The 27,899-nt window shown below is 44.8% G+C and overlaps 1 protein-coding gene across 3 annotated transcripts in view; it reads left to right on the plus strand.

The window, feature by feature from the left end:
* Nucleotides 1-897: 897 nt before the first annotated feature.
* CCDC149 (coiled-coil domain containing 149) overlaps nucleotides 898-27,899 on the plus strand; it is an 84,594-nt gene continuing 57,592 nt past the window's right edge. For 2 of the 3 annotated variants that reach the window (XM_077776578.1, XM_077776580.1), the window contains exons 1-3: nucleotides 898-912; nucleotides 14,202-14,363; nucleotides 16,224-16,262. In XM_077776578.1, the coding sequence (XP_077632704.1) occupies nucleotides 14,304-14,363; nucleotides 16,224-16,262 (99 nt within the window). In that variant the 5' untranslated portion in view covers nucleotides 898-912; nucleotides 14,202-14,303. Of the gene's footprint in view, nucleotides 913-14,201; nucleotides 14,364-16,223; nucleotides 16,263-27,899 lie in introns of those variants that run through there. The other variant, XM_077776577.1, reaches the window with a different exon arrangement.

The following is a 27,899-nucleotide window of genomic DNA, read 5'->3' on the forward strand; positions in this document are numbered from 1 at the left end:
CCTATAATGAAGTGACTAGTGGATCTATCATTACATTCCACGCGTGACTGTTATATGTTATAATACGTCATGGCATATGTGAGTGCTGTAGCTAGTGCACCCCAGGCCCCTGGCAGCCTGGCTGGAAAAGGGCGAGCCTCAGATGCATGGGTGATTTTAGTGCCCCATCCCCAATCCTGGATCTCCGTCTGTGAAACAAACCAGAATCGCTCGCCTTGCCATCAGCATCTTGGCCGGAGGCAAGGTTGCATCAGCCTAGCACTGGGGAGAGAGCAAACTCACTCTAGGCAAGCAATAGATTTTAAAAATATATGCTGTCTTCAGCAGATGAGAGGGATTTCCTAGCCCATTTATGGCCAACTAGAAGGAAAGCAGTCTTTTTTCCTTGCATCGCTTCCTGATCTTTATTGGCCTGAAAAGAACAGGGGCACACTCAGACGGTGCAGAGACTGAGAAGGGGAGGAGACGGAGGAAGAGAGAAATAGCAGGAGGGAAGGATTGAAATAGATACTCAGGCAAACCCTCCTTATCCCTAACTTCAGTTAACCAAGACTGTCAGTGAATGTCACATACCCCCCAGCTACTATAGTTCACATTATAAACTCTTCCAATTACCTGAAATCTCACTTAACTTAAATTTCAGCACACCCCCTGGGGCTCTCAAATCATCAAAGTTTGCCTGTCGAAAGTAATACTGAAGAACGGGAAGCCGCCATGGTGATTTGGAGAAAGCTAGATCATAAAAAAAAAAAGTCATCTTAGAGAATGGCATTAGAGTCATTAAGTTACCAACTTGGAATTGCTGAAATGGTATCTAAAAATCACAGAGGCGAACACAGATTTGGAACAGGGCTGTGGAAATGCTTAGGAGGCGCGGGGCGTGATCGTGGCCAGCAAAGGCTGCTTCCGTGGGTGAGTGAGTGTGGTGTGGTCGGGGTGGCCATGGGCTGGAGGACCTCCGTGAAAGGACTGTCCACGTGGGGTTGGCCTCACTTGGCTTCTTACTCCATACATGCCCAAACTCTGTCTGGCAAGGTTCAGTGTGTCCCTAAGTGATAGTCCTGTATATCTGGAGCGGTCAATCTGCAAGATTTCAGAGAATGAAGGTGTAAAGGAAGTTTGTGCCCCGCTGATGTGGGGAAGCGCTCATTTTAAGCAATAAAAAAAATGAGGTGCAATACAAATGCCGTTATGGTGATTCTATAGGAACTCTCTTGTGACCTCTCTACACGTATCAAGTTTTCACAACCAGATTTCTTTTCCTAAAATTTTTTTTAATGTTTACTTTTTATTTTTGAGAGAGACAGAGACAGAGTGCAAGTCGGGGAGGGGCAAAGAGAGAGGGAGACACAGAATGTGAAGCAGCCCAGGCTCTGAGCTGTCAGCATAGAGCCTGATGCAGGGCTTGAACCCCTGATCTGTGAGACCATGACCTGAGCTAAAGTTGGACACTTAACCAACTGAGCCACCCTGGCGCCCCACCAGATTTCTTTTTCTGAATGATGCTAAAATGGACTTTAGAAAATTAAGCTTAACAATAATTAATAATTGATTAGCTTACTAAATATAAATTACAAATAAGTAAATAGATATATATTTATGCTTAGTGGGAAACAAAATTCATCTACATCGCAAATATTTATCGAGCACTCACTCTCGGTCAGGAGCTTAGCTCTGGACACGCAGAGGTGAGTGAGTCAGACCTTGGCTGCAGGGAGGCCTCAGTCTGTGGGGAGGCAGATGGTGGGCTGGTGGCTGTGATGCTCTACTTAAGGTGTACTTGGAATGTCACTTGGCTACAAGGAGTCAGGCAAAGGGCAGGGGGGTGGGAAGGGGTCTGCGGTGGACTGTGGCCAGGTGTTGCAGAGCTCTTGTTCGCCAACCTCCTTCACAGAGATATTTTTTAAAGACGAGGGAGTGACAGGACCTGATTTATGGTTTTCAAAGGGATTGGCATCCGGGCCAGACAGGTAGGGAGATGAGAGGAGGCTGTCGTGATGGTCCCGGCTGGACATCACCGTGGAGAAGGACCAGAGGGGTAAATCCCTCTAAGAAAAGAGGGAGCCTATGGTTGAGAAGTTTCTAAATTATTCGTGGACATGAACCCTTCAGCCGCATGAGTTTATCAGCACTTTGTGAAGCCTTTGGGGATTAGCAGGTTATATTCTTGCAGCGGCTAATGAGAGCTAGCCTGAACCCATCGGTAAAAATCACCAAGGACCACGAGTCACTGTGTGGGGGAGGGAGTCACTCAGTGGAGAGGTTCCCTCCCTGACACCCTGGCTACCTTTAACTCACATCACATTTATCTAGCGGTAATGCCACCTAAACAGTAATGTAGTATGTCAGATCGTCGTTTAATTATTATGATCTTCCTTGTAGCAAATTATGATTTGCTTTATTGCAGATAACAGTGAGTGGGTAGATAAAAGCCACTCAGTAGTGAAAACTGTAGGTCTGGGTTCTTAGGGTGAGAAGCACAAGGCTACCTATGTGGTGTTTGCACGCAGGTGTGAGTTAACATCGACAAATGGCTTGTGAGTTGTGCTTTAAAAATATAATTGAAATGCAATTCAAAAGAAGCCTATCTTTGGGAGGATAATAAAAATATTTCATGATGTCTAGTATACATGCTGAAAACTGGGCATATTTTACTGTTTATTCCATTCATGTTCACCAACTACCCTGTATATGGTGTGTGGTTTTCTCCTTTCTCCAGATGGTGGGTGTATACCCCACGGCAGGCTGTACACTCCACCACCGTATATGTGTTTCTCGGTGTGATTAATAGAGTCTCAGAGATTAATCAAAATAACAGGAATTGTTATTAAATGCCCACTGTTTCTTTTTCAACCTTTATTCATAAGCCACCAGAAGAGGGCCCTTAGCAAAGTGGAGGAGTAAGCTCAATGGGATGGATCTACCCAGGTTCATGTGGTGAACAGTCATTGTTTTCTCCCTCCCCAGCGTTCATTTCTCTTTGCATCAGCACCCCGGGTTGCAGGGCATTACCATGGGATATGATCTGCAGGGACAGAGCACAGGACTGTAATCTGGGTGTCCTGTGCTCCCCCAGGCAAAGGACGCACAGGATCTACTTGAGGCCAGCTGGAGACCCCCTTAAGGTGAGAGATAAAGAGGCTGAAACGTAATGGAGTTCAGTTCTACCCTGATCGGTGGCCTCTGACCTCATCTCTCCTGCACTGAGACCCGGTGCTTCCTTGTCCTGCCTCTAACCTCCAGAGTCACCTCACTGCTTACCCGTTTCTAAGTCGATGTCTCTGTCCTTCCGCCAGTTCTGTGAGTGCCAGTACCCTTCCAGTACGTTCCTACGTTAGAGTATCAGTTACTGCCACTTTACAGCCAAAGGGTCCTGTTGCTTAGAACCAAATGCGAGAGTCGTCTGGCTCTGCTACCAACTACTTTAGGAATGAAGGCTAAATTGACCCATTGAGCTCCACTGTTTTCTCCTCCCTGAAATGGGGGCTAATCTTACAAACTACTTCATAGGGCAGCTGTATGGATTGAATATGTTTCAACGTGATCATTTAGTACAGTTTAGGAAGTAACAATTACTTTTGTAATTAAATAAAGGTCTATTTCTCATTACTATTACACCTAACAGTGCCTGGCACATAGTAGATGTTCAAAAAATACTAATTTGTTTTCTCCTTTTCCTTTACTGAAGACAAACCAAAACCCTCTTTTTCTTGGGCAGGGAAAAGAGCAAATATCCCTGGCCCCTACACCACCGGTGAACTTAACAGGCAGAACTACACCTGGGCTGGGGAGCGGAAATGGAAGCATAAGGAGAACGAAGTGCGTGTCCCCTGGCCAGAGTGGCGCGTTTTCATGCGGTTTGTCCTGCTCAGCTCGCCTTTGACCTGCGGCTGGGCGGCCACGTGACCCATCCACCCCCTGATCAGCTTCCCATCCCAGCTTCCGTGGCCGAGGCTAACCCCATGCATGCGTCTGGTTGCCTGGGTAGCACCGTGCCTAACAGAACTGCGTTAGACAAGGTGATAACAGAATCCACATTAAGAAACAGCAGAGCCAGTGTGTTCTTTATAAGCCTGACAGATCAGATCAAACTGCAGGATCCAGAGGTGTGTCTGCTAAGCGGGCCCTGAACCCCAGCTGCCTTCCCCTCCCTCTGCGAGCCCGGCAGCAAATCTTACCCAAGCTGTATAGTCAAAGGTAATTTACACCGCATGATATCAGGCCGAAATTGTCTTCCTCAAAGGATTCTTAATGTCACCCCCCTATTCAGAGACCCTCGGGGCTCCTGCTTGCTGGAAGAATAAAATCTGAACTCCTCAGCACCACTTCCAGGCCCCTTCTGACCTGACCCCTCATCTGTCTCTCTTTCCAGCTTTATCTTTTGCAGCTTTCCTTCGCTCTCCTCCGCCCAAGACAGCCCAGCATGTTGCTCGCTATGAGGACCACACGTCTTCTGGCGTCTCACCTTTGAGCTTTGCTGGGGCCGTTTCCCTGCCAGGAATACTGTTTTCCCATCACCACTACCTGTCACGACCTCAGCTCCCCCCCAACAAACGAATCCCTCCACCTGTCCTTTGGGATCCATTTCAAACATTCACATCTTCCTCTGACTCTCTGAGCACCTTCTTTGCTGAGCTGTGATCCTCTCCTTGTGATGAAAAATAGAATAGCATTGCACATATGGCACTTACTATTGTAAGTATTTCACACATACTAATTCTTTTAGTTCTCACATTCACCCTGTGAAGGTACTGTAATCACACCCATTGAACAGATAGAGAGACTGAGGCAATTGATCGCATAGCTAGTGAGTGGTAAAGCCAAGATCTGACTGCAGTATCCCAGCTCTTCTGCCATGCTCTCAACCATTGCTTTAAGCTGCCTTTCCCTGTGTTTCTGGGAACTTTGTTCGTATGTCTTTATAGCATTTGGCATACTCTAGTTTGTGACTATTAACGAATGATGATCCCACTGCTTACTATCATCTATTACTGTCTCTTTTATTTTAATAATTTTTATTGCTGTGAAAAGTACCAGGCACCGTTCTACATTTATAGGCATTTATGTCTCACCAGGGATGCATACCTTAATTTGATGTGTGGAGAGAAACGCACTGGGCTGATGGGAACCCCAGCTTAGGGTTTGGCTCTGGGTCCCACTAGCCAGCCCTGGGTAAGTCAGTGCACCATTCTGAGTTCCTGTTTCCGCATCTGTATGCTTAGGGGTCTGGTTAGATGATTCCTGAGGTCTTTACCAGCTGCGAGTTTGAGAATCTGTAAAATGGGGACAAAACCACATATGACACAGACTTTTGAGGCTATAGTAGGGCAATGCATGGCATTTTCTCATTCGTTATATGCATGTATTGAGCACCAGCTACATACCATGCATCATTCTAAATGTGGGGCATCTGGAATGCAAAAGCAAAGCACTTGTGGCTACGGAGAGGGAGATGTTGAAAATAAACCAATAGTTATGTAATTCAAGATCAAGGATTACGTGCAATAAAGGGAAGTAACACAGTGTAAGAGGATTGAGAGTCTGGGTGTTTACAGACAGGGATGAACTTCCTGAGAAGGAAACGTTACAACAGAGATCTAAAGGAAGCCAGGGAACAAGCCTTGCAATCCAAGCAGAGGAAGCAGCAGTGCTTCCTGAGGTTGGAGTGGGCTTGATGTGGTCATAGACCAGCAAGGAGGCCAGTGAGGATGAAGTGCAGGGAGCAAGGGTAAGTGAGAGGACTTGGGGTTTTGTTTGAATAAATGTGATAGGAGGCCATGGGGACTTTGAGTCACTGCATGTCACCATCTGTCTTCCTTTAAGAAGCATCATTCTCATTACTGCATGGAACATAGACTGTAGGTGGGTAGAAGCAGACTGTTTGAAGGAAGAGGCTGGGACCACAGTCTAAGCAAGAGAGGATGGTGGGGGGGCCTCGGTGGCTCAGTCGGTTAAGTGTTTGGCTCTTGATTTTGGCTCAGGCCATCATCTCCTGGTTCATGAGTTCAAGCCCCACATGGGGCTCCATGCTGACAGCACGGAGTCTGCTTGGAATTCTCTCTTTCTCCTTCTCTCAGTTCACTTCCCCAACTTGTGCATGCGCTCTCTCTCGCGCGCGTGCCCTCTCTCTCTCTCTCTCTCTCTCTCATACTAAATAAATAAATAGATGATGGTAGCTGGAGCAAGAGTGAGAGTGGGGGAAGTGGGTGAGCAGTACCTGATTCAATATATCCTGTAGAGGTGGAGCCCAGGGCATTAGCTGATGAATTAAATGAGGGCTGGGAGCAAAAGAAAAGCATCAAGGATGACTCCAAAGTTAATAGAAAACCAAACATGGTTTGTACCACTTACCAAGGGGGGAGATTCAGGGCAGGGCAGGTGCAAGGGGATAGTGAGGGTTCAGTTTAAGCTGCCTCTCCGATGTTGAGATGGAGACACACAGTTAGAGATGAGAGTGAGTGCAGGTGACACCAATTTGGTGAAATCAGCAAGAGATGATGGGAAAGCCATTGGACTGAAGGAGATCCCCTTGGTTGAGGGGAGTGAGGTTTTGAGTTTGTGAAGAGCAGAGGGTCGGGGTCCCGAGTCACAGCTTACATAACTGTGTGCAAATGCCATTTGAAAAACTACGTGTCCATCTCGTACACATGATTCAGCCGGTGAAGAGCCCAGTGTGGTCATCAACACGGAGGCGGCCAGAACTCTTGAGGACGGAGTTGGCTGATGATTGTGCAGACAGCCGGGTGACCTCTTGCACCTCAGTTCTTCCCCATGGAATATGATCAGAAAGGGTCCCAGGAAGGCTGCCTGTCTTCCAAACGAGGCCTCCACACAGTGTGAGTCAAAATGCATGACTCTCAGTACACAATTATCTAAAAGAGTGTTTTGTTAAAAATGTGGTCAGACCCTGGGGTGCCTGGGTGGCTCAGTCAGTTAAGTGTCCAACTCTTGATTTCAGCTCAGGTGATGATCTCACGGTTTCAGAGTTCGAGCCCCATGTTGGGCTCTGCACTGTCAGTGCTAAGGATTCTCTGTCTCCCCCAATCTCTCTCTGCCCCTCCCCTGCTCTCTCTCTCTCAAAAATAAATAAATAAATAGACATTTTTTAAAAATGTGGTTAGATCCAAGAGAGGTAATATGTGGACCTGCTAATAATTTATCCAGGACCAATATAGAATAGTAAATACAGCCTGGAATTTGTACTTCAGAGTCCTGGTTTGAGCTGACAGTAGTTAGATTTGTTACTCTGGGAAAGACCATTTCAGCCCTTTTTTAAAATGAAAAAAACAATTTTTGTTCCCACTTGTCATATAATGTTGATCCTCACATGAGAGAATGTTTGTGAAAGTGGTTTACTTTAAATGCTATAAACATAGGACCTTTAAATTTGAAAAAGTTTACAAAGTCCAGTTTTAGCATAGCACCTTCCGTTTCAAGCTCAGTGAGGTGGGCAGAGCAGGTATTAATTAATCAGGTTGTGCCTCAGTCCTGAAGAACTGACTAGTTATCTCCATGACATAATGGCCTTTATTTGGACACCATGATGCCCACTCAACTCAGAAGTCCTCAAGCGCTGTCTCCTCTATGTAGTTTTCCTCCCCTGCCCATAAACCCAGCTCCCTCCCACTCTGGCCTCACTTGTGACCTTCCTGAAATATCTGTCCATTGAATGAATACATGTGCAGAGTGGCTTTTTACAGAATAGTGGTTTGCAGGCTTTTAGAGTGACAGTCTGCACTAAATGTGTGAAAATATGCAGATATGTGTGTTTATTCCTATATACATGTTCAAAAAGAAAAATTTGGTGAAACAATACTTTCCTTCACTACATGGATGCACGCTGATATCGTCTGTTCTATTCTGCATCTTTTTTATGTTTTAAGAAAAAGAGGGTTGCAAGTGAATAAATTTTGCTACCCAGCCTAATGTGTCATGACCCACCACTTGGAAAACACTAATAGGGACTCTATGGCAGCCAGGACCCTTGTTCTTTGCAACTGGGCAAGTCGCTTGGGTTACCTGTGAGGTTTATCCCAGCTCCAGAATTCAATGCTAATTCTAAATAATAAAGAAAATCGGAGGCTATGGGAATATACACATAGCATTATGGCAGCTTGGAGATTTTCTGCATGTAATGTACTTTTAGTTTTTCCTAGCTTATGTGAGGAAGTCAATATCTAGTAAACGCTTGGGCTTAGGACAATTACTGTTCGAGAAAGATTGGATTTTAGTCACACACATGCCATCAATTCTATGTAGAGATTTGGAAGGGTGACTTTCTTTTAAAAAAAAATTTTTTTTAATGTTTTATTTATTTCTGAGAAAGAGACAGGCAGCGTGAACAGGGGAGGGTCAGAGAGAGAGAGAGAGAGAGACACAGAATTGGAAGCAGGCTTCAGGCTCTGAGCTAGCTGTCAGCACAGAGCCCGACGCGGGGCTCGAACCCACGAACCGTGAGATCATGACCTGAGCCGAAGTTGGACAGTTAACCAACTGAGCCACCCAGGCGCCCCTGCAAGGGTGACTTTCAAATAAAAGTCAGGTTCCCTAATCTGAACTCCTTGGGCCCCAGTGGTGCTTCAGATCCTGGAGTTATTGGAATCTGAGGGGAAATGCCTTAAGCTTATGATACATTATGTATTGGCCCCAGCAGACTCCAGAGCAGTGACTGGTCAATAATCAAACACATTGATTTGTCTTTAGCAAATGTACGAATATTCACATTTAGTGGCATAGAGACCATAAACACCCTCACGTCTGGGATGCCTGGGTGGGTTCATGAGTTTGAGCCCTGCATCGGGTTCCACACTGACAGTGTGGAGCCTGCTTGGGATTCTCTCTCCCCTCGTCTCTCCCTCCTCCCATCCTCTCTCTGCCTCTTGTGTACATGTGCTCTCTCTTTCTCTCTCAGAATAAATAAAACTAAAAAAAAAAAAAAAAACCCACCAAAAAAACCCCACCATCCTCAAATCAGCTGAGGTCACTAATGGGATGTGAACATGTTTTCAGTTTTCAGAACGTCGGGGGATTCAGAAAAACCCGTAAGGGATTGTGGAAATAAGATTTGTTATCCAGGTACTATGTTCTTCATTTTCAAAATCAACAAGACTATCGATCCCTTTAGGAGACTGGTGTTTGACTCAGTGCCTCCCACAGAGAAGGCACCTAGAAAATGTTTGTTGAATGAGCTATGGCTTATAGGAGACTGTTCCGACCAAGCCTCTTCGGAGGAAACAGCCCTCTGGTTCTTTTCTGACACCCTTAGTTTATCCCATTTCTTGTAAGTGGATAGAAAACTTACTGCTTCTACTTGGTTCCGTCTCTAGAAGCACAGGGGGGAGACGCCTGTGGATCCTCTTGGTTTTTTCCCCCTTCTTCCTTCAGGCTCCGAATCTGAGGAAAGAAGAGGAAGGCCTCCTAGATCTAGAGGGAAGTGGGTGAAGACATAAAGGTTCCACTCATTTGTTCCAGGTCTAAAAAGTAGCCAAATTCAGAATTGCCCTTCCGTAGCTTCCTTGTGCTGGAAATACCAACTCAACATAGTAAGTTAATAGTGATAATAACAGCAATGATGTGCCCTCATCCTGTGGTGACTCAGCAGCAGCTGGTTCGGGTAGGGGTGGAAATATAATGTCCACCAGGCTCCCTGTGCTCACGTTCTGTGATCTGGACTGTATGAGTCAGGATGGGCTCAGTTATGCTGTGGTAACAAACACGTCCCCCAAATCTCTGTACCTCAACAACCACAAAGTTTTACTTCTGGATCATGTAAATTCTCTGTGGACCCAGACGACTCACCAGGGCAGTTGTCTGCCACATCAGTGCCACACTCCTGGTTCCTTGGTTCTTGTGTCATCTCCATAGCAATATGTGTTGTGTTGGAGGGTGGGGAGAAGGCTTGGCGATTCTTACCTCGACTCTTCAGTACTTTCACCCTGGGAGTCCCTCATGTCCCTTTCTGGCCCACTTTGCTGGATAAAGCAAGTTACATGGCTCTAGCTCACTCCAGAGCATGACAAGGGACAGGACTGCCATGTGCCTGGAAGGAAAGGAGACCTGGAAGTCAGAGGGGAGACTCTAACTTTGACCACATAGACCTTGGCCTTTTCTCATTTTATCGTAAGTCGTTGTTGTATCGTAAATCATTATTGCAAACACAGCTTCAGCCCAGCACCCGGTATCCTGTAGCCCCTGCTCTACAGAGCTTCTGGAACTGCCACTGTCATGGACGATCTCGGGAAATCATTGAGCCAGCTCTGTCCTAAGAGCTGGCAGAGAAGAGATTTCTGGGTGCTTGCATGAGTCATACTTACTGGACTGGAGCCCCTCACTCCCAGGGTTTTCTCAGACACTCTTTACCCCTGATGTTATTGGATGGTGGCGTTAAAATCGTGGGTTGCTCAAGTTGCAGGGCACCTGGGAACCCCTCTCATTTTCCAAGGGAGGAAACTGAGGCCCAGGCAGTGTGTGTTCGTTCTGTGGCTCTCCCAGGGTCCCCACAGTTCATGAGTTGCTCCTCGCTAGACCTTCTTCTGGATGGAGCCCTTCTGGCTCTGCCTGGTGATTTTCTATTGTCTACACTTACCTCTCCTCCTTTGGAGCTGAAGTCTCAAGCACAGTAACCTGGCCTGTCTGGCTTTCTGTTCTGATTTTGGTTCCCATACACTCCCTCCCACCACCCCCCCAACCCCGGCCATGCACTTGCTGGATGTTCAGAGCTGCCAACAAGGAGTCTCTTCAGGACCTTTTCCTTTCCTTTCATTTGTTGTTGTTGTTGTTTGTTTCCAATTAGAGGGATAAGAAATGGGTCATTTCAACAGCTGTCATCACAGGGACTAAACTACCACCATTTTAGAATGAGTACGAGAAATTCCATCCTATTCCCCAATGTCGTCCCCTCCACCCACAGACCCCTCCCAGGGTTTTCTATTGTTATTTTTTCTTAAGTGTTTATCTATTTCTGAGAGAGAGAAAGAGAGTGGGGGCGGGGAGGGCAGAGAGAGAGAGGGAGACACAGAATCCAAAGCAGGCTCCAGGCTCTGAGCTGTCAGCACAACAGCTCAATGCAGAGCTTGAACTCGGGAACAATGAGATCATGACCTGAGCTGAAGTTGGATGCTTAACCGACTGAGCCACCCAGGAACCCCTCTATTGTTATTTTAATAATATATTTAGGCTCTTTGATCAGATGCAATAAAACACAGTCCATGCTTGTACTTGTTCAGAACCCCTCTGTGCTGAGATATGTGGCTCAGATGTCCCCAGAACAGTCCTGAGACCATGCCTTGCCCTTGGATCTGTGGGCTGCTGCTGGCCTCTCAGGCTCCCCAGACTGCTGTAGTTAGGGCTCTAACTTTTGAGACACCATGAGACTGGAGGTCCCTAGAGCCTGTGTTTTCCAAGCGTAGATGGACTCAGAATCATCTGTGCCATGTGCTAACAATGCAGATTCCTGAGCCAGTACCAGATTCCAACTCAGCGAGTCTAAGCTGGGGCCAGGAATGGGCATTTTCACGAGCATCCCAGGGTGACGGAGAGCAGCGTTTTCTGGTGTTCCTTCTCGACGCTGCCACACCAGGGTCAGGGGACTTGGGGGGGGGGTCCCCACCTTTGCCAGGGCAGCACCACTTTGAACTGCTTTAGAAATGAGGCTGAGGGTCCTATTGATCAAAATAAGTGACACAGAACACGGCCTTTGCAGTTTGTTGTTCTAGACCATAGTCAGCAGGAGGAAGCGGTCCAGCAGTGGCTTCCTAAAAACCGCTCTTCTGTTGCTGTGGCTCTAAGTTCCATACAGAATGTGTTTGTATTCTGGAATAACTCTCCTGTTTTCCATGCCCTGAAGGGACTAGAACTGCAGGATTCTGCTCATCAAATCCCAGGTTACTGGGTCTTGGCGGAGGCTCTGTGCCTGCCTCCTACTGGCACCTTAGACTCAAGCGAAGGGAGTCCTCTTACTGCCTTACACAGCTTCCAAGGCCATTTGGACCATGCCTTGGGAGAGAAACAACTTCTCTCTTGGATCCTAACAGACTGCAGTTCAAGGTCAGGAAACTTGAATTTCTACTTTGCCGTTAGGTGGTGGCCCTTCCCTGTTCTCATTCAGTAGACGGGACGTTACAGCTAATCTTGCCTACAACACCTTACAGTGTCTCCAAGCATTTGGGATTTTCTTCCCCAAAGCTGGAAGACTGAGTATCTTTGGGGCCTCAGATTTGGATCTGATCAATTGAAGGGACAAAGGTGGCCATGGTTGTGCCACCAGTACTAATAGCACTGATATCCGAGGATGCTGATCTCGGCCAAAGAAGCAGAGGCTCAGGGCAGATCTGCTAAACTGTGTGTAAATGGGATTTTTTCCTGTGAAATCTCAATACCTCCCTTAGGACATTGCAGTTTAGGGTTTTCGAGCCTCTCTCCTCTGATATTTACTTGTTGGGGGTTTTACTCTTGAGAAATCACAGTGGCAACACAACCATTTTGCTTCCATGAAGGCGATGTCAAAGTCTTAAAAATCCAGGACATTTTAAGGCAGGATTCCAACCTCATTACTGCCAGGAATAAGATTCACCCAAGGTGGAAGTGTCCTCTCTTAGAACGCAAATCCGTCTCAGAATGGCTTTTCTTTCCCCTTTGTTTTTAAAACTAAGCAATTACTTTTTTTTTTTAAGGAAAAAAAATTGTGCTAATGCACAAAACTCTCTTTTTCCCCTTTCATTTATTTGAAATTGAACTTAACAAAGTCAGTTCCAAGCAAGCACTATATATGAGTAATGCTTTTTGTCCGTAAAAGAGCATTGACTCCAATGGTACGGGAGCGCTGATTCTCTCCCTGCTTTGTGTGAGCATCCATAATGACAAAGTGCTCATGTCAGAGTGTATAATGAAACTATAAATTGTTTTCATGAATGCTCTGAATTTGGTCTTTTACGGGGCAAATTCAAAAGGTATTTAATGCCACATTTCACATATGTGAATAACGCCAGATGGTGCAATATATCCAATAAAAGTAAAGAGTCCCAGTCCGGCTCACAGTGGCCCCGGGTGGTGGATGATTATCAGGTGAGGGTGGTTCATGGTCAGGGTTGGTTGGGGGAGGGGGGCAGGTGATTGGGAAAAGGAGGGACAAAGATATCCTGTATCTCTGAGGAAGAGGTCCGGCTAGGTACACTCAACTGTTTGGGGGTAGTTCAAAGTATGGCTAAAATACTTAGGTCACAGGTGGGTCTCTGGGTAGTGGATCTCTGGTAGTGGGTGCTTGCATTGGAATCACGGAAGTTGTACATATCTTGGTAGAGTTAGTGAACAAAGGTTCTCAGGTGAGAAAATATCTGCGGGGCTGAATGGGCAAGTGAAATCTATTGCAGTGATGTATAGTTCAATTAAATTTTAATAGGGGTGTCTCGGTGCCTCAGTCGGTTGGGCGGCTGACTTCACCTCAGGTCATGATCTCACGGTTTGTGGGTTTGAGCCCCGCATCAGGCTCTGTGCTGACAGCTAGCTCAGAGCCTGGAGCCTCTTTCAGATGCTGTGTCTCCCTCTCTCTCTGACCCTCCCCTGCTCACGCCGTCTCGCTCTCTCAGAAATAAATAAAACGTTAAAAAATTTTTAATTATTTTTAATAACCATTTTTGTATTTTTTTAAATTACAGAATAGTCATATGGGCTTAGTCTAGAAAATTTAGAGAACACAGAAAAGCATAAAGAATAAAATCTTTAAAAACACATGCAAATAATTTTGTTACCAGGAGTTATTAATAATATTTTTACAAAATTTGTATTGAATAGTCTGTGTATATCATTCCATTACGTCTTAATATGATTTTACATACTCTTATCTGGATATATAAATCCCTTGAAAATAAAATTTGGGCCTAACTATCTATCTGTGTCATTCTTAAAAAAAAATTTTGCTTTTTTTTCTTATATGTCAGTTAAATTATCTTATCTGTTTATCTGTTTGCCAAAGTTCGTGAACTTTAAGGTTTTTTGGGTCTGTCACAAGGGGAGTACATCATGTACCGAAGCTGTCTTTAGGTGCACACGTCATTCACTGACTGACATCTCTGGGTGTATCATCTCTAAAAATAAAAAAGGTGACAAAACAAAACCAGCCCTGCAGGGTGTGTTAAATACAGCGTGTGTCAAATGGGGGTCTATTGACGTTATTGACCAATGGCTTGGATTTGTTTGTTTGGCAGTACCTGGTGTGTAAAAGAAAGCTGGAGAGTAAAAAGGAAGCCCTGTTGATCCTCTCCAAGGAGCTGGACACATGTCAGCAAGAAAGGGACCAGTATAAACTCATGGCCAATCAGCTTCGAGAGCGCCACCAGTCCCTGAAGAAGAAATACCGAGAGCTGATCGTACGTGTTACGTCACAATGACGTCCTTATTTCCTCATTAAGACACAAATAAAATGTCTGGAATGAAAATAAAATAAAATGATAAAATAAGATAAAATAAAATAAAAGTGGGGATTTTGACATGCTTTTCTTAAAAAAAAAGGGGGGGGGGATTGCATTCAAATAGTTCCAAAGTGGAAAAATTAAGAAGTGGAAGTTGTCACCCTTATTTCATCCACAGCCCGGCCCGAGTCGCTAGCTGATGTGAATGTGGTTCCAGATGGCGTGCTCTAGCACCCGTGAGATAGCCACACAAACATATGTGTTTATATGTACTTACTCATTAATTTATTTGTATGGGGGTTTTATCTATTTTTCCCCTAGTAATCTGTATACCAAAGGTGGTGCTCAGACTCACCACCTGGAGATCAATAGTTGCATGCTCTGACTCAGCCAGCCAAACACCCTTGTATGGAGCTTTTAAAATAGGATTCATATTATAAACCTGCACTAATCCAGAAGCCACTAGTAACATGTGATTATTTAAATTTCATTTCACATTAATTAAGATTCAATGGAATTGAAAATTCCCTTTGTCAGTCTCACTCATCACACTTCATGGGCCCAATCACCATAGGTGGCCGATGGCTGCCATATTGGATTATGGCAATATAGAAGATTTCCATGGTGGCCACTTTATTGGACAGTTGGATCCAGGGCATTTCCATCATTGCAGAGCACTGTTGGACAGCGGCGTGTGAATCTTCCGGCATTTGCTCTTTTCACTCAATACTTTATTTGGGACATCTCTCTAGGCTGTACATACAGATTTAATTCATTTTTAAAAAACAGTTGCATAGTAAACTTTCCGTAATTTCTTTAGCCTTTCCTTTATCCTGGACATTTAAATTCTCTCTGGGTTTTCATGTGGCAAGATTTTTAAGGATACGTATCATTCTGAAATGGAGGATACCAACTGCAGAGTCGTATTTTGGATCCTGCTTTTTCCTCTCACAGATACAATCTCTGTTTTTGGGTGCTAACACTATTGCTAACGTTTAGCTGTCTGCACTGGGATCATTGTCCCAGAACATAAATATAATAGAAAGATTCTGCAGGTTGAAGTAATGTCAACTTACATATGGGCAGCACCAGATAGAAGAGTTTACTGAGCATTCACATGTTCACCTGAACTTGAATTCTTTTTATTCCCAGGTGACACAAGAGGGAGAGGCGTCAAATCTTTTTAAGACAGAAAGTCTGTTGGGCTGGAAGATCGCAGTTAATTCTTGTTTATTTTGAGCATATTGTATCCCTTCTTCCCTTCCCCCTGGAAGTGATCCACCAGTAGAGAAAATTCAAGTATGTGTGGGTCCACTACTAATCTTTGGATCTAACTATTTAAAAGAGGAATTCGGGCACCTACATGGCTCAGTCAGTTAAGCACCCGGCTTTGTCTCAGGCCATGATCTCAACGTTCGTGAGTTTGAGCCCTGTGTTGGGCTCTGTGCTGACAGCTCAGAGCCTGGAGCCTGCTTCAGATTCTGTGTCTCCCTCTCTCTCTGCCTCTCCCCCAATTGTGCCCTTGCTTTCTCTCTCTCTCTCTCTCTCAAAAATAAATATAATAAAAACATTAAAAAAAAAAAAAAGAAAGTATATAGGTTTGGTCCTAGTTGGAACTGATTTCCTAGAGGTTTTTCCAAAATAACTGGTTCAATTTATACTTTTTAAAAAAAGTATATTTGAATTTGGTTCAGCACACTGTTGATTGCAAAGGGCAGGAGTGGGTGGGTCTGAATTTAGTTCATAGTTTGGTTTAGTTCTTTGAGTCTAAGCACATCTATTGTTTTTAAGTAAAATGTAACATTTGTTCCTTTGTAGGATGGAGATCCGTCACTTCCCCCTGAAAAGAGGAAACAGGTAAGACTTATTCCTGAAGTTTAGTAGCTCTTGGATTTTTCATACTGATGCCTCACAATGATTGGGGGAACCAGGGAATCCCAAAAATGTGTAGAGAGCTTCCTTACCAGCAAAACTCCCAAGCCACTTATGTTCTTTTCTCCTAAATGGTAGTCAACATTGTTTATTGATGAATTCATTTTCCCCTCACAGATTTTAGGTGCTTACTTTTGTCATTGAACAAATCCTTATATATTTGTGGATCTGTTTATGAACTTCCTGCTGTGTTCCGTTGAGGTGCCTGGGTAGTCCCGGGGTCATACCACATGACTCTAGTTGTTTTGGCTTTATAATATTTGTGACATCTGTTTGGGTTAGCCTCCTTCCCTTTGCGCTTGCTTTTCACAAGTTTCTTATTTGCTGCTTTTTCAGGATAAAGCTTACATTTTATCACGCCTTCCTCTGATCCCACCAAAGCAAACAGACCTACTGGTATTTTGACTGGGGCTTTGTTCAATGTATAGATTGATTTGGGGACAGTTAAGATTTTCATAACATTATGTTCAGGAATATTATAAATCACATTTCTTTTAATCCAGTCACATACAACCATATATATATGTATGTATGTATATATACACACACATATATGTATATATACATACATATATACATACATATACATACATGTGTTGTTTCCCAAACGTCCTGTTTTTGTTTGATGATATTCTTGGCATCACATATAAATGCATTGGTTTCATTTCTTTGAGATTTTTGGTGCTGAGTAAATTGTATGCCCAAGACACACGTGTGCGCACGCGCGTGCGCGCGCACACACACACACACACACACACATATACACACGACATTTACCCTTAAACATCAGCTCAGTCCTATGGTTACCCATTTGGTTATTTGGTTCTGCTCATTCCTATACTCTCTTCTTATTTTATTTGATTATTCTAAAATGCTCCAGGTTTGGTTTAAAGGCAAATTTTGCTATGGAGTTAATGGACTTTTTTTTTTTTTTTCTAAATAAAATTACAAGGAGATTTGTCATGAATGGTTTAAAATCGGGATCCTCAATCTGGAATTGCTAGATGTTTTTGTGTTTTTGGTGTCTACGATCAGTCATCTTTGTTGAGATTCTAAGTGTTTGTTAGTATTCATGAAGGGGTTTTACAGTTTAAGTAAAGGCGCATTCCATGACTTTATAATAAAAAATTTACATTGACCGAGGAGAATCTGATGAATTCCAGTAAGTCTGTCAAGCTGCATTCTTACAGCTCTGAAAAAAAAAAAAACAGTTCAAGTCCTCAGCACTGGCCTTTTTAGATTTGCATATGGCATTCAGTTTCTGTCCCTTGAGGATTTGTGTGGTGGCATGACTTTGGCCATGCATCCTTCCCGCCTGGCTTAGGACCTCTGACTTGCTGCATGGGATAGAATGCGTTGGGGCACAAGCGATGGAAATTCCAAAGTGTTCAGACTGTAAAGAAACTGATGACCTCACATAACCAGAAGTTTGGTAGTGTAGTTTGGGAGGTAGTTCGTGCTACTTCTTTTCCGTTGCATGGACACCTTCTCTCCATTGCGCCACACTTAGCAGACAAAAATACAAATAAAAAGACAAGATACCTGGGAAATTTGAATTTCAGATAGATAATTAAATTTTTTTAGTATAAAAGTATGACCCCCTGCAGTATCAGGGACAAATTTATGCTAAACATTATTCATCGTTTATCTCAAATTCAAATCGAACAGGGCTCCTGTATTTTTCTGATCACTCTACCACTGGGCCAATTTTAATATCAGCTTTCTCTTGACCTTAGTATCAGCTTTCTTCTCAGGAAGGTTTCCCTAAGGAAGAGAGGCAGAAACCCCAGCCATGGAATAGATGTCCTTCTCTCCAGGCTGACTGGGCGAGTTTAGAGCATGCTATCATTCCTGGTCTACTAACATTCGCTAGGAGAGTCTCATATGGTTTTTTTGTTTTTTGGTTTGTGTAATTTTTTTAACTTATTTTTTGAGAGACAGAGAGCACAAGCAGAGGAGGGCCAGAGAGAGAGAGGGAGAAAGAGAATCCCAAGCAGCCTCCACACTGTCCACGCAAAGCCTTACGCGGAGCTCGAATTCACAAACTGTGAGATCATGACCTGGGCCGAAACCAAGAGTCGGACGCTTAACCGACTGAGCCACCCAGGTGTCCTGAGAGTATCATATGTTAATTGGCTTAGATTGATCACCTAGTATAGAGGGCTGCTAGGAAGCCAGCAGTGACACCCGCTAAACTCATTGTGTGGGCTTGAGAAGGTTCCTTTACATGTCCAACTCTCAGCTTTCTCATCCACAAAATGGGAATACACATGGTACCCACCACACAGTGTGGCCATTAGGGACAAATGAGAGAATGCAAGCAGAGTCCTCACCACAGTGCCCGGCACCGAGTGAGGACTAATAAACATTTATCATCCTTTCCTCTTCCTTATCCTCTTTACTTAATCAGTTGTATACTAGTGTGTTGAATCTGTCTACCACTGCCGTTGCCGGGACCCTTTTGCTTACACTTGACAGCTTGAAGTAGCTTGGGCCACAGAGGAGGCTCCTGGCTCATAGGACCTCAGAGGGGTTGGTAATTAACTGGTGTTGGAGCCAGAGTTTGAACCCCTGCAGTTTGCTCAGAGCTCGTGCTCAGAGCCACCGTGACTCAGTACCTATTTATTGAGCATCTCATGGGTGTCTTGTGCTAATTTAGACAGTGGGGACACAGGTGTGAAAAATCAGACGCAAATCCCCGAGCCTATGGAACTTGCATTGTAGTTAGAGTGAGCATGCCTTTGTTTTCCCAGGAACGGCTCCAGTTTGTCCCGGCGTAATCTGTATCAGTGCTCCTTTTCCTCTCCCCCAAATCTCTCAGTTTGGATGACACATAATGTCATCACCTTAATCCTAGTATGGATGCTATGAACAAACAGTACAGAAAATAATTCAAATATATTGGATATTAATGGCCATTGATGCAATGGGGTGCAATGAAATGTACCGCCTAAAGCAAGAGAGAGAATTCTGGCTTAGTACTGCAAAAAATGTCTTGATAAATAGTAGGGGGTGAGGGGTGGGGATAGTTCCAGTATTTGGAAAAATAAAGAATTTTACCCATTCAAAATATATTTTGTTAATTTTATTTACTTTTGCTTACTTTTTTTTATGAAAGTGTGTGACTGGTCTTTGGGGAGTGGGTGTTAAGATGCCTTCTTCATTAGCTGGGGAAGAAAAGGCACCATTAAATGTTTAGTCACCGAGGACAGTGAAACTTCCCATTTAGCTGGAAGCAAACAGCTTTGGCATACATGTGACAGGATTAGAAGGAGAGGCACAATGATTTTCTTAACTTTCTCCTCTGGCAGGAAGGGGGTAGAAGCGTGCACTCTGAGGCAAACCAGTGGGTCAAGTATTTACCCCTCTATCTGCAAAGCGAGCGCACCTTACATAGGCAGGAGACACTGAGACAAGAACAGGCTGTCGGGTTAACAGGTAGGACATGGAGGTCAAGACATCTGCGTCTCGGAAAAGGAGGAGATGCCACATTGACCACTCATCGCCCATCAGCCCTGGTTCTTGATTCAGGAGGAAGAATCTCTCTGGCCTCTACTTACCACTGTTCGTTGCTCAACTCAGAGGGACAGATGGCTTGATCATTTTGTTACGGACTAGACGTTTGTATCCCCCCCCACAAATTCATATATTGAAATTCTACTCCCCGGTGTGACGGTATTAGAAGCTGGGGCCCCTGAAAGGTTGTTGGGATGAGATGAGGTCCTGGAGGTGGAGGTGTCACTAATGGGATTAGTGCCCTTACCCGAGTCATGACAGAGCTTGCTTTCTCTGCTCTGCTCCCCACCCTGTGAGGATCCAATAAGGAGTCACAACCAAAGCAGGCCCTCGCCAGAACCTGACCGTGCTGGCACTCCAGCCTCAGCCTGTCAGCCTGTAGAACTCTGAAAAAATAAATTTCTGTTGTTTACAAGCCACCCAGACTATGGCATTTTGTTATCGCATCTTGAGCTGCCTATAACTGTATTCGAGGGTTCTTCTCAGATGTAGGTAGAAACAGTACCACATCCTTGGCCTTTGTAGTGCTTTGTGCTTTTCAGAGAGACCATACGGGCTCGCGCTTTTGTACCGATGTGATCTCCTGGCTCTCTCCTGAAGTCACACTGGCCAGTTAGGTCTTCCGCAAAGTTGCAAGGTCGCATCATTGTGTAGCAGTAGGTGATGAGAGCCCGAGTTCTGGTGTCCACTTGTACACCCTTCCACTTGCAGGCTGGGTGATCTCAGGCAAGCTGCCCAACCTTTCTGAGACTCAAATTCCTCCTCTCCAAGATGAATGTAGTAATGAGGTGTATTCGCAAAGTTCTTCCGAGGCATCGGTACGATAATGCTTATAACGCTCGTTGCCTGGTACTTGGTGAGGGCTCGGTGAGTGCTGGCTGATTTTTATTTTTCCTGTGACTCGTCCAAGGTCACACGACCAGTTAACAGAGCAGAAGTAAAGTCCACATCCGTTAACTTGTAGTTCAGTGCTCTCGTTCAGGTCTTTTTGTTCCAGATTCGACTCTTAGAGTGAGTGGGGAGGAAGCATAGTCAATTTATTCCAACCCATTTTGGAAGTCCATACGTGAAGGTGCTTTCATCAAAGCCCTCTCCTTAGAGGTGGTGGAGAACAGAAGCAGCTAAGAATTTCTACCTGATAAGCCAGTGTTCTTCCTTGTGGCAGCCAGTGTCTGTGCGTAGATACTTGCCTGCTTCGTCTCCTCCTCAGAGGACAGACCAGAACTTTCATGTTTGTAGTTCTAGAAATACAGCTGTCGAGGCTAAAGAAAGCCTTAGAACTTAGACTCCTTTTTAAAACCACTCAATTTCCGGGGCGCCTGGGTGGCTTAGTCGGTTAAGCATCCGACTTTCGCTTAGGTCATGATCTCGCGGTTCGTGGGTTCGAGCCCCGCGTTGGGCTCTGTGCTGACTGCCAGCTCAGAGCCTGGAGCCTATTTCAGAGTCTGTGTCTCCCTCTCTCTCTGACCCTCCCCTGCTCACGCTGTCTCTCTCTCTCTCTCTCTCTCTCTCTCTCTCTCTCTCTCTCCCTCCCCTAGAAATAAATAAAACTTAAAAAAAAAAAACTATAAATAAAACCACTCAGTTTCCAACAGCAGACTCCTCGCTTCTCCTGGGATGTTGAAATGGAAACTTCTTGATACCCCAGGCAGATCTGTACACAGATCACCTCTCTGCACTGCAGTGAGAGATCACCAGACGAGCTCAAACAGCCTTTTAAATATTTTTCTTTTGTTAAACAAGCAGTTCCTCCAAAAGAGACAAAGAGAATTTAAATTATCTTGGGTTAATATTCTTAGAAGATGGGATTCTTTGGGGTCACCGCAGCACATTTTCCCCATTCGAACTCCTCCTTGAATAAACAACCAAACGCATCTTTGTCTTCCCCTGTTTTGATTTCAAGCTGACACATCAGGGGAGGTATTCCTCCTGGTTTAAGAGGGAGCCTCTGCTTTCTTCCCTTGTAGAGTGATGGCTTCCTTAGACAGTGACATGTGCCAGAACGCCGACCCTGGAGAAATCAGAGCACAGAGTGGCCCTCTGTGGGATGGGAGGGAGTCTTTTACTTCAGTAGAACAGTCTTCTTGGTCAATCTTATTTTCGTTCCCCGGTGACTGTACCTCAGAGCAGCTTTGTGTATGCATCCTGGTTTGATGCTCAGAACCTAAAACTTCCTTCAGAGATCTTGAGGGCTTTGAGATGTTTCTTTTCATGACTCTTTGAACACCATGACTTTCCTGTTCACTGGGGAAACTGGGAAGAAAGGCAGATCCAGCCTGTGGAAGCCTTCCCAAATCTTAGTAACTGGCAACTGCATTCTGAGCACCAGTGCATCCTTGCAAGGAGCTTGGGAGGAAGGAGAAAGCGCCCCTCCCCAACCCCCCAGTTTATAGATGAAGAAATTTAGGCTCGGCGAGTCTAGAGAACTTGAGAGTTATTAAGAGGGGGCACTACGTGGCAGTTGCAGAATCCTAATGGCCAAGATGAAGCAAACAGTTTATTTTAACAGCAGCCTTCAGGATCTATTGATGAGTTTGCCTGTGGGCCAGGAAATGCATTCATTCGCAAGTGTGTGCTTTGAGATTATGCGGTGGGAGTAGGCTGCTGAGGGCTCCTTGCACAGCCAGAAAATATGTATGGAGTGAGCCCTGGCTGGTTTTTTTTTTTTTTCTTCTGTAAATAAGAAAACTGTCACTGCAGTGGAGGTCATCGCTTTGGCAGTTGCTATGAATAGGGGGCCCTTGCTCAGCAAAGCATGGTTCAGTCTGTTATGTTAACACAGGAGCCTTCATAGACCAAAGCAGCAGAGTAGAAATTGCAATTAAATTCGCTATCAATCACACTGCTCAAGTATACTTGATGTTTCATCAAACTTTTTTTTTTTAACATATTCTTCTTTAACCTAGTACTTTCCCCTACCAGAGGTGTGGGTGTAAGGAGTCCAGAGCCTCAGACTTTTTAACAACTTGTGTTAAACACCAGCAGTGTTTTCTAAGTCTGGTCTCAGTCTCTTTCTCACTCACCCACTCTTTCCCTTACTGTTCTCCGGGAAGTACATAGGTCAAGGTTTTACCTCTCTGTCTTTTACTTATTTTTTCCCCCTCCCACTTTTAAATTGCCGTTTTGATATGTCAGCCAACTGAGAAGTAAGTTTGAGGACTTTCCGGTATACATCATTTTTACATTATGATGTAGACTAACTTTTCCACGACTAGGTTACTGCAACACTGGATAGCTAATAAATTACAGAGATTGAGGATGGCTGAGGGATTGTGCCTGGAATGTTGCCACTTCTCCTTGTTGCTGATCTGATTCACTTAAGGACCCAGTTGGAAACATGTGGCCCTCCCCTTTTTCTGCTCTTCCCAGCGTCTGGGCTAGCGCAAGGTTAGAAGGTTAACCTCAAGCTCTTTATCACTCTCTTTTATTTTGTGTTGCTTTTCCTCTATCTTAGGCTCAGTGCATGAGGGCCTGCAAATTCAACTAACAAAAGACAGAAGAACAGAAGTATACAATTTTATGAATTTTGCATGACTGGGAGAGTTCACAGAAGAAGTGAGACTCAAAGAAGTGGTTGGTTCGGGGGCTTATATACTATTTTAATAAAAGAAAGGGTGTTTGGGCTTCCAGGGATGAAAAACTGTGGGAAAGTGACTAGGAAATATACAAGGAAGCTAATGGAAGCTAAGGGTTATTTTAGTAAGGTTGGTTTATGCAGACTCATCTGTGTCATAAGTTGCTCTCTGGTGATGAGTAGCTTTCTTCTTCCTGGTATGGAAGAAGATGGGACACTTCACAAAGGGAAATTTATGCCCTGCATTTAGGCGGACATGGGAAGGAGGGTAGAGAACTGTCTATATCTGTTGACTCTCAATTGCCTTCAGCTCAAAATACCCTTATGGCCACGTAGAATATTTTGGAATGGCACATTCTGATTCCCTTCATATCCATCTTTTCTTTTCTTACCTCAAGAAGAAAAATGGTATATAGTGGATCCTTCTTTTCCCCGTATAAAAGATCCAAGGCTGTTTCTTACAACTAGTATCCTAAAATCCCTTCCTTGGGCGCCAGTGTTAATCACTTGATTATTGAAAACAAGAGTCCTTAACAGTGATTGTCATTGCCAAATGATACAGCAAAATTACTTTTTTAAAAATCTCCCTCCCATCACTTCTTACAAGTGTAAAAAAAAATGTATTGCATCTAGAGTGTAAACTGTTCTGATGTATTTTATGGCACATACAGAGGAATTGAGACCTAGTGGTAGAGGCCCTACACTAAGCTAGAGCTTAAGATACAGGGGACTTGAAGAAAGCCAGAAGAATGACTCCTCCTACCCATGGGACTCTCTGCCTTGGTAAAAATTTCTGCCCCCCAAAGGCAGAAAGGTTGGAGTGAGATCCACACTGCTCGTTGCCTTCATAATAACTGTTGGGATTAGTGGCTTTCATCTCTGTGCAGAAAGAGTTTCCATGAGCGTCATGGCGGCCACACCAAGGACTGGCTTTGGAGCATGCCTCTCCAGATGTTGCTTGTGATTGGGCATTGACTTGTTCGCTGACGCAGGTGTGTCAGAATGTCCCAGCTGTGTTCTCAACCAAATCTCACTCTCCTCTCTTCTCCATCACTATTTTACTAAACTTCCAGCCAGAAAGGGTGACTTCAGTATATGGGTCCTACCATACATTCTGCTGTATTCATTCCCCTATTATCAGAGCTAAAATGTCAACCTTTCACATCGGCCCTGGCGAGATCTGAATATTTAAAAGGAGCTTCTCTTTAAACCTTTTTATGGTTTGCTATTTATGCTACCTCCTGCCCCAGAGATTTAGAGGAAATAATTTCTCAGTTTGGTTTTCCTTCCCACTGTTAGCCTGTCTGCCATGCTTTCTCTGACATTTCCTTTCTGTACAGCTGCTGTTGCAAACTGATGGTCACAGAGTCCTTCTCAATAACACGGAGACAGAATGCTCTGCATAGCTGATAAATTAGAAGCAGGAGCCACGTGTTAGTTTGATGGATTGTTATAGTGAGTGTGTGTGAGTCATGGGTGTTATTTTTGGTCAAAAGAATCGTGTGAACTTTTCTCCTCTATTTTGAGTGCCTTGAAATGTACTACTTTTCTTTCTTTTCTTTTTTTTCCTCTTTAAGGTATATGTCAAGGAATTAGGTACCATATCAGAGCAATCATATTCTGGTTCCCAAAGTTATTGTTTTGGAGTTAAAGAGGTAGCAGGACTAAATAGACTGAACAGGAAAAAAAAAAAAAAAAAGAAGTGTGTTGACAAGAAACTCAGCCTGTGAAATGTAGGATTACGGTCCCCAGCTTTGAAGCAGGTGCCTCCCCCACCCGGCCCTCCCACAGTCAGTTGCAAAGCTGGGGTAATGTTACTAGAACCTAGCTGGGGGCGCTTGGGTGGCTCGGTCAGTTGAGCTTCTGACTCTTTATTTCCAATCAGGTCGCCATCCCAGGGTTGTGAGATCAAGCCCCGCATTGGGCTCTGTGCTGGGCATAGAGCCTGCTTGAGATTCTCTCTGTCTGTCTTTCTCTCTCTCTCTCTCTGTCTCTCTCTCTCCCTCTCTCAAATGAAAAAATAAATTAAACATTAAAAACCTAGCTTGCAAGCTGTGTGCTCCTAATTAACCACTGTTCTGCCCAACTGTAGAATTGCCTGACTTCATTTTAGTAGATTTCTTTTCAGCCGCTACAGGGTAAATAACTGTCCCTCACTGTCCGTGCCAGTCACTGCTTCCTAAAACAGCCCTGTCCTCTGCTTCCTGTAGCACTGGAACCTCTCATGTGTGTACTGGGCGCTTGCCCTGTGCTAATGAGAGCTGGTGGGGCTCAGTGCTTTTCAAAGCGAGGCCCGGGGACCAGGCCAGACTGCTGGCTTCAGGTCCCCGATAAGCACAGAGATTGAGAAAGTGTTCAGACACTCTTAGGGTGATTTGACAGCATGATTTTATGTCCGTTGAATCCCACGAACACTTGGAGTTTTATCCTGACGTCTTCTGAAGTTCATTTTCCTAGCAATTGATTGATTGTTATTGTATTTTACAAAAGACCTGGTCTGTGTCAGGTTGGAGGTTGAGACGCGGCCGTTCGCCACTGATGGATCGGGCTGTACTGGCGTAACTGCTACATCAGGCTGCCGAGGGGACATCAGGGTCTTCCCACTCCCAGAGGAGCTCCAGCTGCTGTTGATCCAAAAAGGAAAGACGTTTTTTGGTGGTGGTGGGAGGGGGGGGATGGTCTTTTTTTATGTTGCCCCTGATACTCTTTTTTATTCTTAATTCTAATTTTTAAAACTTTTAATGCCGGTATAATTAACATGGAGTGTGATATTAGGTTCGGGTGTTACAGGAGTGATTCAGCGATTCCATACATTACTCCGTGTTCATCATGATAAGTGTACCCCTGATCTCCTTCACCGGCCCTCTTACCAGCATTTTTTTCCCATCACCTCTTCCGCCGTTAAGAGGAGGCAGGTCCTGTGAAGGTGAATTCTGCTGTGTCTCCTGCAGAGGGGGTGGGAGACACCACTTCCCTGCCCCTCCCCCGGGGCCTGTCTTTCCTGCCGGGTGGCAGAGGGATTATGCTTGCTGAGCTCATGTCTAGGAGACGTTCTGGGGTTCTGTGGAGGGGAAGCAGAGGCAGTGCACCCCGGGTACCCTTGCTGGAAGGAAGGAGAGCTGTGGGCGGAGGGGAGGAGCCAGCAAAGGAAAATCAACAATTGAATCATCACTTCACTGCCGGCCCCTGGGGTCAGCCTGCCCTTGTGGCCTTGAACTGCCCACCAAAATGGAAGTCTTTGGGGGCGTCTGAGTGGTTCAGTCGTTGGGCATCCGACTTCAGCTCAGGTCATGATCTCACGGTTCCTGACTTCCAGCCCTACGTCAGGCTCTGCTGACAGCTTGGAGCGTGGAACCTGCTTCAGATTCTGTGTCTCCCTTTCTTTCTCTGCCCCTCCGCTCTCACACTCTGTCTCGCTCAAAAAATACACATTAAAAAAAAATTTTTTTTAAATGGAGATCTTTGATATGATGGGAGAGGGAGAGAGAGAAGCCAGTACCCTTCCCCTATCTGGGACTTTCCTCTTCCTGTCCACAAGGCCCTCGCTTTCTCTCTCTGCTCATTTAAGTCTTGGTTTAAATGTAGCCCTTTCCTCAGACCCAGTCTGTTCTGTCTGCCTACCTCATTTGTCTCCATAGCACTCCTCATCCAACCCCTGGGTCATTATGTATTTTATTACAATATAATATAATTAATATCATCTATTAAAATGTACATTTACAAGGGGAAGGTGTTTTGTCCTTATTGCTCACTGCTGTATCTTGAGAGTCCAAAACAGTGAGTGGTACATGGTAGGTACTGAATAAATACTTAATGTATAAGTAAACGGATGGACAAGGAACAGTGAAGGGGCAGGATCGCAAAGGACCCAGTTGTGTCCAAAGAGCCATTTGGCTACGTCTACCCAGCTGTCCACTGAGTGGCTGAGTAGGAGCCACTGGACAGGCACAGTGAGGGGGAGCTGACCACCCTTTACCCAGCACCTACTCTACCAAGCACTGCGGTAGGTGTCCTGTGTTCATTATTCATTGTAGGGATCACATGAATGTATGGTCAGCTGCATTTACAAATAGTTTATTGTCAAATTAGTTTCCACATAACACCCAGTGCTCATCCCCACAAGTGCCCTCCTCCATGCCCAACTCCCTCCTCCCCCCCACATCCATCAGTCCTCAGTTTGTTTCTCAGCATTCAAGAGTCTCTCATGGTTTGCCTCCCTCCCTCTCCCCCACCATTTCCCCCCTTCTCCCCCATGGTCCTCAGTTAAGTTCCTCCTAATCCTCTTATACGTGCAAACATGTGATATTTGTCCTTCTCTGCCTGACTTATTTCGCTCAGCATAACACCCTCAAGGTCCATCCATGTTGCTACGCATGGCCAGATTTCATTCTTTCTCATTGCCATGTAGTATTCCATGGTATAGATAAACCACATCTTCTTGATCCATTCGTCCGTTGATGGACACTTAGGCT

Source organism: Crocuta crocuta, unplaced genomic scaffold, assembly GCF_008692635.1.
Source record: "Crocuta crocuta isolate KB4526 unplaced genomic scaffold, BGI_CrCroc_1.0 scaffold57, whole genome shotgun sequence".
NCBI classification, from domain to species: Eukaryota; Metazoa; Chordata; class Mammalia; order Carnivora; family Hyaenidae; genus Crocuta; species Crocuta crocuta.